The sequence below is a fragment of the Glycine soja genome, chromosome 18 (genome assembly GCF_004193775.1).
Source record: "Glycine soja cultivar W05 chromosome 18, ASM419377v2, whole genome shotgun sequence".
Classification (NCBI taxonomy): Eukaryota; Viridiplantae; Streptophyta; class Magnoliopsida; order Fabales; family Fabaceae; genus Glycine; species Glycine soja.
In genome coordinates this window covers 57,535,216-57,547,736 of record NC_041019.1, presented here as the reverse complement: position 1 = coordinate 57,547,736, position 12,521 = coordinate 57,535,216, and the positions used below count along the sequence as shown (strand labels likewise).

General features: G+C 33.0%; 2 protein-coding genes across 2 annotated transcripts; one reads left to right on the top strand and one right to left on the bottom strand.

Annotated features, from left to right (window-relative positions):
• Positions 1 to 4,962: 4,962 nt before the first annotated feature.
• Positions 4,963 to 6,345, top strand: LOC114397692 (ras-related protein RABA5d-like). The gene is made up of 2 exons (XM_028359867.1): positions 4,963 to 5,398; positions 5,755 to 6,345. Exons 1-2 carry the CDS (start codon positions 5,062 to 5,064, stop codon positions 6,075 to 6,077), a joined length of 660 nt encoding a protein of 219 aa, XP_028215668.1. The 5' UTR covers positions 4,963 to 5,061; the 3' UTR covers positions 6,078 to 6,345.
• A 1,721-nt stretch (positions 6,346 to 8,066) lies between these two features.
• On the bottom strand, positions 8,067 to 9,898 carry LOC114397729 (pirin-like protein). The gene is made up of 7 exons (XM_028359912.1): positions 9,644 to 9,898; positions 9,459 to 9,508; positions 9,304 to 9,342; positions 9,183 to 9,211; positions 9,037 to 9,099; positions 8,864 to 8,967; positions 8,067 to 8,794 (listed from the first exon to the last, which is right to left on the bottom strand). The coding sequence occupies exons 1-7, from the start codon at positions 9,844 to 9,846 to the stop codon at positions 8,308 to 8,310; spliced, it is 975 nt and encodes a 324-aa protein (XP_028215713.1). The 5' UTR covers positions 9,847 to 9,898; the 3' UTR covers positions 8,067 to 8,307.
• Positions 9,899 to 12,521: the final 2,623 nt, after the last annotated feature.

Below are 12,521 nucleotides of genomic sequence, written 5' to 3'. Positions count from 1 at the left end.
CACCTGCCCCTGTTACAAAGATTTAATACAATCCCCCCAACCACGCGGAACTCCACCCATGATAAAACCCGCATAAATTAAGCTTCAGCATCAGCATACGCAATCATATGCATGTGTACATGTTATCCTTCGCTTCATGCATCAAAGGTTCCTTTACATAAAACGATGGCATTGAAGATCTCAAGAATCAAAAAATTGAATATCGTATCAGTAAAAAAAAAACATAAATTTAAGTTTAAATTTTTAAATTAAAGTATAATATCAAGATTTACTTATATTGTTTATGTTCCATGGGGGAAAATTTCTCTTATATTTACCCCTTAAAATGCACAACATAGATTGTGATATATCATATGATTGAAGCTTATTCGTCACCCTAATATCTCCATAAGCCCACATGCTTTCCACAAACCCAACCACCACGACACATTGTAATAGGATGAGACATCTGCACGGAAACCCCATACTATAGAAAGAAAACTGTGTATGTGTATGTAAGGGGGAAAAGCATCATTTTAGGTTCTTTTTCCAAATTATTTATCAAAAGAGATTATTTTTAAATTATTTATCGAAGGTGTCTGTTTTTATTTGCATTGTACCAAAGACAGGAGCGCAATCCAATGAGGAGCTGACATGTGACATTAAATTGTTGTACCACCAGTTATGCGCAATGGGTTGTTACAGCTGCAATGACGCAATCACTTTTGGACAAGCTTTGCCAGAGTGTGTAGTGTTAACTGCTTTTAGCCGTGTGTGACCAGCTGAAAAGGTATTGTGTCATGTCAGTTAGAGCAACCCTTTGTTCAAATTCCTTAAGTACAATGTATTGCGTCATTACTACCCGCGCAATACATGCCTATATAAACTCATGTTCCCCTTCCATTCATACACACTTTCTGGTGCATTGTTTCCGCATCTCTCCAAAAAAATTTCTCTCTATATTACAGTTTTGTTGATATTTTTTCTATGGGGTGAAAATCAGTAATATATTTATTAATTTATTTTTATTAATTTATATTTATTAATTTGTATTATTTTTTTGTGTTATTATTGTTAATGAAAATTGTTGATGACATTATTGATTTATTTTGTAGGTTTTATTATAAAAATGAGTTCTTCGATTATTGTTCTGGTTTATTTGAATGGAAGAATATTTCAAAGTGACGATGGCATAAGATTTGAAGGACCTAATAAGACTATTCAAATTAAACGTGGTGTAACTTTTGATGAGTTAAAAAAAAATCGTGATAAGGTAAAATTAGATAAAAATGAAAGTATATCTACTATGACTTGCCGATTTTTAGTTGATGGTAAATATATTGCATTGCAAATTTGTGACGATGAAGATGTTGAAACAATGATTGAAAGTTTTCAACAACAACAAGAAATGGGTGTTATTGAATTGTGCATTGAAGTAGATATTGCCGGTGCATTTGTGTTGAATGTGACAGATTCGCTATTATCATGTGGGAATAATATAGCTGGCAATGAATCAAAAGTTCAAAGATTTGCAACAAAATTAGATTAAGATTCTGACGATGATGATTATATGATATCTAATTCATATGTTGAGGACTAGTTGGAAGAGGAGGAAGATATCGATGATATATCTGACACAGATGAAGAAGGTATATTTAATTAAATAATATTGTAATCTTATAATATATTTTCGTAAATAGTATATAGAAGAGACTCGTATTGGTATATAGTTTTAAACCAGTAATGGACATTAAATAACACTAAAAGAGGCCTGTTTTCATGAATATTTTTGAGAAAAAATCGTATATTAAGATTTATTTGCAGGTGGAAGTGAGACTGAATTTTGAGAATCTACTTCTAATTATAGTAAGATTAATTGAAGTCATCCCGATGAAGAAGATATATGTGATTTCGATACAGGGTCAACCTTCAATATTGACCACGAATTATTTGTTGGCATGGAATTTGAAAGCAAAAATGCAGTAAAGAATGCACTGCAACAGTATGTTATGAAGGTGCACCAAACTTTTAAAGTTATTGTATCAAAATCACAAAAATATGTTGTTTGCTGCGCAAATCGAAATGATGACATCCCATGCCCTTTTTATATGAGGGCAATTGTATCTAAAAAAATTGATACATGGAAAGTTACCCAACGGGGGGAGGGACCACACACCTGTCTGAATATAAGTATAATACAAGAACATGACAAATTTGATTCTAATTTGATTGCTACGTGTGTAGTAGGTATGATTTTAACTATTTTAATTATTCATGTTTGTTTATCATTGACAATTAATTTTTGTTATAATTATTTTCATAGGGATGATTAAAGAAGATTTGTCATTGAAAATTTCTTTGATTCAAGAAAGGATCAGTGGTATGTTTAACTATAAAATTTCATATAGAAAGGCCTAGAAGGCTAAAAAACAAAAGGCCATTATGATTGAATATGGTTATTGAGATGAATCTTATGGCAAACTTTCGTCATGGTTGAAGCACATGCAAAATCATTGTCCAGGATCGTATTATCAAATATGTGACGATGATTTTGTAGTTGGCAATACGGTGAGTCGTGAATCCCGTCAGTTCCATCGAGTATTTTGGACTTTCGGTCAATGTAAAGAGGTTTTCAAGTATTGCAAGCCAATCATACAAGTTGACGGTACATTCTTGTATGGAAAATATCGTGGGACGTTGTTAATGGCAACAACACAATAAATCTCAAAATTCAAGCACATGCAAACATTTTGAGGTGCTCTTCGTCGTCCACATAGTCCTGGATATTTGCAAACTCTGAAGCCAACCAGCTTAATTTCAATGTGTTTTCACTAGCCAATGCATTAGCATTTGGCTTGACCATTATTGTTCACACATATCAATCTCATCAATATTTGTGCTGCCAATTAAAGGATTGTCATCCACAGGAAGACCTAGCAACACAGACACATCTTGTAGTGTGATGGTGGCCTCCCCACACGTCAAATGAAAGGTGTGTGTCTCTGGCCTCCACCTTTCAACAAAGACATTTACAATTCCTCCATTGATTTTGATTCTACGCAATTTTATTGTTGTGTATAATCCAGATTGTTGTAATAGAGGAATAATTTATGTCGGTGATTGTTCTATACCCTGATAAATTGGAATCGCTCGCCTCATTCTTAATTTTCTATCTGCATCCTCATTCCAAATATGTTGGGACACATGTTGCTTTTGCATCCACAACACATCATTTTCACGTGGTCCACATACCACATCAAAACTGGATGAGGAGGATGATGAACTTGTCATATCAAATACACTACATATTACAAACATAATTAAATTTATTTAAAACCTTATTAATAACAACAAATATCAAAAACAATTTAAAATTTTCATTTACAATCTCACATATAATAATTAAGCTACAAGACAACTTAAAAAAAATCACAATATCATATATTACAAAAAATTGTAAAAAGCTAATATTCCAAATAAATTTCTAAACCAAAATCATAATTATTTTAAAACATGTAAGTGTCATTAAATATAGTCATTAAATATTTTAAATATAAACACAATATCACATATTTTAAAACATGTAAGTGTCATTAGCAATAATAAAGAATATGAATTAAAAATATTATGAGAGAGAGAGAGAACAAACTACAAGAGAGAGAGCAAGTTGGAATGAAAGGGTCCAAGAAAATACTTACGGGGAAGAAGAAAGCTGCTGGAAGGGGGGGTGTTATGCGTGAGGGAACAACATGTATTTTTCAATTTATAAGCGAAGAAAGAGACAAAGGAGTAAGGAGTATTGCGCAGGGGGTTGGCGCAACATCCTCACGTGGGTACTTACGCCACTGTGCCCTGTGCAGCACCTGCGCCCTGCACCCTGTGCCTACCCTATGCTGACCAAAAGTGGTTGTGTCACTGCAACTGTAGCAACCCATTGCGCATAGCTGTTGGCACAACAACTCAATGCCACATGTTAGCTCCCTGTTGAATTGCGCCTCTGCCTACGCAATGCAAATAAAAACAAACCCTCTCAATAAATAATTTAAAAATAGATCCCTTTTGATAAATAGTTTGAAAAAGGAGCTTAAAATAATATTTTTACCGTATGTGAGGTTGTCCTTAACCATCATACTCCATTAGATTAACAGATTAAAACTATACCATCCTCAATTCAAACAAAAAATAAAAAAATTATATCATCCTATCCCCTTTTATATATATGTGTGGTTGTCAATAAATTAAAGCTAATTTGAAGTATAACAAGTAAAGATCTTTTTTTTAAAAAAAGTATTTGCATTTTTTGTTTACATAAAAATATTTCTCAACTTAAAGTCATATATCGTTCTCTTTGAGGGCAAAAGGGATAATCATAATAGGTACAATTAATTTTCCTCATAAAATTTAAAAATGTAAGAAAGAAATCAAATCATTGTCTAAATACTAAAAGAAACCCTAAAAAATTTACTAATGTACATATTATTGGTATTGTTTGTAAGGAATTGATTAAAAAAGTTCTCACAAATTAAAACCTTTCACCCTAAATCTAAAAATTGTAAAGTCTCCATCCATAATTGCTGGCCATTAAATATTTCTTTATCCATAATAATTATGAAGTTAGAGAGTGTTATAGTTCAAAGCATGGATGAATTTCATGTTTATTATAGTTCAAAAATGGATAAAAACTTGCAATGGACGGCTGGAATTACGTTAAAAAGTAAAAAAAAAATAAAAAAAATCCCAATTGTGGTCGAAACAAGCCCGAGACATGAGCCATTTATTTTAAATTCGAAAACAAAATTGATAAAATAGAACTATGAAATTTTATATTGAAATTACATCATATACATGGACTCAAAGTACTAATAACATTAAAAACAAAAAACATCAGCAAATGAGTTTTGATTAATTTAAATTGATATGATCGTTAATTTTAATAATTGAATTAAATTGGAAAAAAGTGGGGCAAAATGGGGAAAGAATGCAGTGAGGTTGTGTTGTGTGGTATCATCACAGCGAAGCACGCCTCCACTACTAAACTTTCCTTTCCCTCTCTCTCTCTCTCTCTCTCTTTGTTGTGTGGAAATGTCGGGATCGGAGGACGAGGGAGGAGAAGAGTACCTCTTCAAGATCGTCATAATCGGAGACTCTGCGGTGGGCAAATCCAACCTTCTCTCCCGCTACGCCCGGAACGAGTTCAACATGCACTCCAAGGCCACCATAGGTGTCGAGTTCCAGACTCAGTGCTTGGAAATCGACTCCAAGGAAGTCAAGGCTCAGATTTGGGACACCGCCGGCCAAGAGCGATTCCGCGCCGTCACCTCCGCCTACTACCGCGGCGCTGTCGGCGCCCTCATTGTCTACGACATCTCCCGCCGCACCACCTTCGATAGCGTCGGCCGCTGGCTCGACGAGCTTAAAAGTAACACTAACACTAGATCTCACTTTTGTTTTTTTTTTTCTTTGCCTTTCCTTCCAAGCTTCAAATCCAATTCTCACTCTCACCTTTAACACGGATCCGATTCGATTGTCATCTATTCGCTATCGCTTTTCGATTTCCTTTCACTTCACATGTATACTTGACAGGTTAACCTAGGAGCAGAGCAGTCTTAGAAATTCACAATTGATTGCAATTTTTGTCTTCTTATAGCTTCGTGTGTGTAAAATGACTGGAAAGAGATGATACAAGTAAAACGATTGATTAATTAATTGCTTACATATGGAGTAGATCATAAAATTAGAATTAAAATTGTTGTTGTTCTGTATGATATGATGCAGCTCATTGCGATACGACGGTGGCAATGATGCTAGTGGGGAACAAATGTGACTTGGAGAATATAAGGGCGGTGAGCGTTGACGAAGGGAAAAGCCTTGCGGAAGCGGAAGGCTTGTTTTTCATGGAAACGTCTGCGTTGGACTCCACAAACGTGAAGACGGCATTTGAGATGGTAATTCGAGAGATATACACCAACGTGAGCAGGAAGGTGCTCAACTCCGAAACATACAAGGCAGAGTTATCTGTCAACAGGGTCAGCCTCGTCAACAATGGTGCTTCTACATCTAAGCAAAATCAACCCTATTTTTCTTGCTGTTCCAGATGACCTACAATACTCTGCAACTTGCTTTGTCACTTCTATTTCCTTTTTCTTTCTTTTCTTTGCTTTATTAATTAAATGGGCTCGGTTGGATTGTTCCTTCAAAACTTGTTTATCAGTTACACCTATATAGTAAATCAAAATGTTGTCTTCAATCTCAGGAAAGCGGGTATAAATTGTATAATTGGGTTACAAAGAGCTTGTAATTGCACTGCAGCGAATGAAAGCGGACATCCATTTATGTCAAATTGTCTTTGTTGATTATTGTTACTTAGTTTTCTCGTCTTGTTCTCTATTCTCCACAATTCTCGCTCCCCGTTGAATCCTTCAGTTGTTGTTTTCTTGTGCATTTTGGTCACAACTTGTTCTCCCTGTTATTAGTCCTCTTTCGCCCTGTCTTTCTTATTTGACTTATGTTTACCTCTTTAGTTAGAATACAATACCTTGGCTTTTCAGTTGATTTGCCTGATGATTCGCAATATGTAATTTTTATGTTTTTAACCTTTCCATGGTGACATTATCTCACTGGCATGAAAGTCCGAGCTGGTTAGCGTTGTGCATGTCTTCGAGAGGGATTTTTTTGGTCAAAGTAGTCAACCAGAAGTTGCCTTCAGTTCATGAGTTTCTTTTGAATTGACGTATATTTGTGTAAATCTAAGGCAGTGACTTGTGATTTCATAAATGACAACCATAAAAGGGGTGCATTTGTGTAAACTGTGAACCATTCGTTTAAAGATTTTAGCTGCCAGTTTTTTTATTTAATTGGTTATACTTTTATAAATTAATAACTGGTCATAACTTTATAATTACGTGATATAAACTTGGACAAACACATTAATAATTTTGTCTTTAGGTATTTTTGATTTAAGAGTGGACTATTTAATCATCGATCCTTTTAAATTTATTATTAATATTTAAATAAATAACTAGTTTTAAGAGATAATTGCTTAGCTAATCCAACCAGTATTGATTAATTAGATTTTACAATTAGTCAAATTTGAATACCATTTTACTGTTGAAGTTTAAAATGTTATATTGTCTTGTATTGTCCCAAAAAGTTTGAAGGCTTGGAGGCATAAAATAATGACTATCAATTCATTTTGTTTTTTTATGAATATTTAATAGGTAAATGTCCATGCTTATTATATATTATGACTATTTATACTTTGTCTTAATATCATTAAACTATCTGTAACTGTTCAGTTACAGTTTGTAGTTTGTGCCTTTAAATAAGTTATCTCATCTCTAAAAATTGAATAAGAAACTCTCCATTCTCTTGCTCTCTCTATTATCTGTCTTCTTTACCTCTAATCTTTTTCTTTATATATATAATTTTAATGCTATTCTCATAACATAAATATAGGAAAATATGAATACAATTTAAGTTAAATATTCATAAACAGTTTAACATTTAAAAAATATGTTTAATAGCACGATTTTGTAATTTTTCATCAACTCAAAACCTTTATTCGTTGGTTACCAGTCACAATTTAATTTTATCTTTGAAAATGGCATTTTTATGCGCCATACATGAAAAGTTCCCACTCAACATCATCCTGAACGATGTGGCTTGGACACCATGCCACAATTGGGATCAACTGAAGATCAGTTTAATAAGAAAATCCTAAAATTCTGAGATGGTGGAGGACCTTAGCACACAACACAATCGTGAACCGAACCAGCAATACCACCCACCAATCCCTATCACAGTTTCCAATCCACAACCATTACCTAAACCTTTTTCTTGCCAACAAAATCTCAAAGGAAAGCTTAAAAAAAGCCAAATTTTATTAATGATACTCCTGAAAACATAATAATATTTATTTTTTATATAAAAAGGAAAACTCAACAAGTCATTGTTTTGTTGGAGATGAAACTAAAAAGTTAGATATTATAATGTGAACAGTTTTATATTACTCTTTATGATCTCAACTACCCCAACACATGGATAGATCTCATGAAAGAAAGAAATCTAGGGCAAATGAGCAAAAGGGAGAAAGTATGAAAAAAAATCAAGATAAGCTGACCCATCATGACTAGAGCCACAACCAATAGTTGTCCGGGCAGCAATTTTAATATTCTAGAAGCTTTCATTACATGGAAATGAAAAGGATAGAATAAGCAATAGTAGTATTTTCTTTTGAGCTCGTACTAGCTTTTTGACTTTGATAACTACGCCTGTGACACTGAAAAGGATTGAGAAAACATGCTTCTTATTTAAATCTAATAGATAGTATTACTGTTGAGACATCCAATACTTGCTCATCTCAAAGCCATTCCTGCCATAGTGATAGTCTTCAATTGTCTTCTCAATCTCAGACTGTGTGTTCATCACAAAAGGCCCATACTGAACAACTGGCTCGTTCAGTGGTTGGCCTCCAATCAGAACAAACCTCAAAGGCTTGGAAGAGTTATTCCATACGCTAAGGCCATCACCTTGACTCAAAACAAGGACATGGTGTGCCACTGTTGGGGATGAACTTGGACACCCGAATACTCCTTCCCCTTCAATTGTATAAACAAAGGCATTCCACGACTCTGGAATCCTCTGATGCCACTGAGTTCCGGGCATCATGCAGAAAACAAGGTACATGGTTGGTGTTCGTGTGTACACAGGAGAATGCACTCCCATTGCTTCTCCTGCTATCACTCTCACTTCAACCCCATCTTTTTCTGCTCTTGGTATGTTCTCACTTGGAAGCTCTTGGTAGTTAGGCTCCATCCTGTCACTCAAAATCATTAATAACATAACATGGTTGCAATTCATTTAACTAGCTATTGGGATATGTTACATTTTGTCCCTGGATGATAAATTGATCCATAGTTGCAATCCCTTGTTGTTGTTTGCTTCTGCGGGCATTTCAGAGTGAATGATTCCCCTGCCTGCGGTCATCCACTGCACAAACAAATTCCAATTTAATAATATAAATATTGTAACATTAACTAATAATAGTATTATTCATACCTGAACATCACCCTTTCTTATTGTACCCTTGTGCCCAGCAAAATCTTGGTGAGTGATGCCTCCCTGGAATCCATAAATAAATATATAGGCTTTGGCCGAAGACAACAGGCACAATTTAATTTAAGGTTAAATGTAACCATGTGTACCTCTAGCATGTAGGTGACGGTTTCAAAACCTGAAAACAAGAAGGAAATCAAAATATAAGGAAACAGAATAATAATAGACAAAGTTTCCAACAGCAAAACGAGGAAAATATGAGTTAAAAACCTCGGTGTGGATGATCCGGAAATCCTGCTGGGGGAGATACTGCAAAGTCAAAGACGTAAGGAACAGAAACAGGACAAAGGGAGGTCAACCAAAGTAGGCTTCAACCAATAAGGTTTCACACAAACACAATTGTATGTATGTATGTATGTACATACCTGAGAAGTGATCCAACATTAGGAAGGGATCCAAGTTCTTCAACTCGCTCCTGATACAAAAATCAAATCAATAGAACCATGAATACACCTACCACCCATAAGAGGAGTTTTAAAATACAAGAAGGAAAGGAAATGCCCACCAAACCAAGTTAATGCATAGTAGTAAAATCCAAGATTAAGAATACCTTCCAATGCCTCTTCTAACAACAGCTCCATCCCCTTCATGTTGAGATTTGGCCAAAACCTTCTTGAGAACTAATCTGGGTGTGGTAAAAGCAGAGGAATGATCAGATTGTGACATGATGGTTCTAAGAGAAAAAAGAGATCGTGAGGTAGAGATTCTCCAATCGAGTAGTGAAACTAGAAGGTGGTGACTTATAGCTCTCATAAACAAGTTAGGTGTGTGTTGTGTTGTGTATGTGAACGTTGGATATATATATATATATATATAGGTATCATTGAGGAATTTGGATAGAGTGGAAAAAGAGAGGATGAAGGCGCAGAAAAGATGGCTTAGTTGGGGTCTGACATTTGGGAAATATGGAGTGGGATCCACTTTGAACAATCTTAATGATGACATCAATCTATTGTCATCGTGATGACTGCCTCCTTCCCTTCAATCTCCTATCATATATATGTTGACATATTCTATATATCACTCACACTGTTAATTCCCTTCACACTTGTAATTTTTCATGCCCCTCCTTCTAGCATGAGGTTTTTGAAATGAATGATGATATTTAGAGTCACTCATAATTTATAAAAATCTTATTATTTTTTTTATTTATCTCTCTTTTTGTAATGTTAAAATTATGATTTGATTTCTTATATATACTATTATTGCATTTGTTAATTTTACTTTTGGGGTTTTAAGTGTATATTTATATTTATTCTACTAAAAAATATTAAAAGTTAAAGATGATAAATTTACAGAGAAAATATGTTTTTAGTTTCCATGCATTCGGTCAAATTTTGTTTTGATCCTTGTACTTTTAAATTGATAAATTTAATCCTAAAAAATTTAAACGTGAATTTAGTTCCTCCTTGATGGAGGAGGGTTTAAGTATATGAAGATAAAAGAAATTAGTTAGTCGAAAGACGAATACTAATATAGCTGTGGAGTGAAAAGACTATCAATCGAAAACTTATCAATTTCCTTTCATTGCTAGCTAGAACCTTTTCTTAAATTTGCAACGAAAAGATTAATTTTTTTTTTTAAAAAAAAAACATGTGGTGCTTCGAATTTAGAATTAAAAAAATCTCATTTTGTTGGAAAAAAACTTCAAGAAGAAAACATAATATACCATTTCAAATGTGTTATTTGGTTGTAAGTAATGACGTTGTCCCAGTCGAAACATTAGGATATTTTAAAGTGTGCTATTATTGACGAGATTGTTGATAAAGCATGACTGACTTGGTACAAAATGACGTCGACACAAGCTGGCAGGCGGCAACCATTGTGATAGGTTGTCGTAAATACAATTTACCCAGGAATGTAAAAGCAAACTATGCCGGTGACTGCACATGCCCCATTGGAAATTTTCTTGTAGAAATCAACACAGTAAAAGATACAACTATATTCTTCTCAATTAAAAAAAAAAAAAACAAACTATTTGCGAACTGTATAAGACTTTATTGATTATTCTCTTAACTAAATTTTATATTTAAAACAATATATATTTGTAGTCTTTGAAGAATTTCACTTAGAGGATGTCTTTCTCTTAATTTCTTTGCTATAATAAAAGTGTTATTTTAGTCTTTTAATAATATCTTCAGCAAATTTAATCAATTAATTTTATAATTACTGCAATTGAGTTCCTTCTTCACTTTCTTTCAACTTTAAACCCTCAGAATTTCATTTTCTACTCAAAATATTCACAAATTAAACCAATTAAATCATTTTAAACAATCTATTTCTTAAAATCCATCTATAAAAATACCAAATTTAGCCTAAAATAAAATATTCCAAAATTTCATCTTTTGCTAACCTTAATCTCACATCCTATTTAATCTTTCAAATTTTCTCTATTTTCTACTATTTTTTTTACCTTTATACTTTTAAAATTATTTCATATATCAAGTCCTTTATAAATTTATAACTATTTTTTAAACCATCATATTTAGGATTTTTTTATTGTGTGCTCGTTATCTCCACAAGCTTCCATATTTTAATATGGATGTAAGATTAATTCTCAATCTAGAACTTAGTAACATTTACCGTTTATCTTATCTCTTCAAAGATATATATGTGATAATTGAATCTAAGTTCTTTTCAGCAAACTCAGCATATGCTGTCAAATGAATTATACCTATCAAATAAATCTACAACTATTTTAATAGAAAATTAAAAATTAATTTTTTTCTTCTTTATAATTTAGTGTTTTTTTGCTTTTAATCCTTGTAAAATTATTATTTTTTTTGTTTTTAGTCCTTATAAATTATTATTATTATTTTAAGTCTTTAAAGTACTTTGAATAATACTTTAACTGATGAAAAAATGTTACCTAAAACATTACAAGAATAAAAAAAATATAATTTATAAGAATTAAAAGTAAAAAAGTGTTAAATTACAAGGACTAAAGAAAATTACCTTGTCTAAACTAGAGGACAAAGGTATAATTAAGTCCCTCCAAAAAAGGTGTAATCAAACTTATGCGAACTTGGAAGGATAATAGTTGCTATTTAGGCTACTTACCTCTGGTGGATTTGTAGTGAGGATATTTTATGAGAAAAATTAAGGCAAGTCAGCCCATGCGAGTTGGGCGTTGGGTATCCACAGTCGATTGATGAATGTTGCTTTATGCACAACCAAAAATTACTTCCAGTATCCCGTTACATCTTTAATATGACTCACAAGGTAAGGCTTAAAGGTTAAATTATTGTTTTGGTTGTTTACGTTTTAGTTTTTTATTTTATTTTATAATTTGGTGGTTTATGTTTTTGAATGATTTTATTTTAATTCTCTCAAACAGAAATGTTAGATATGTTAACATAAAAGTGTGACACATATATATAATTGAAAGGATGTCATTTTAAATGATTATATTTTGGTCTTTTATGTTT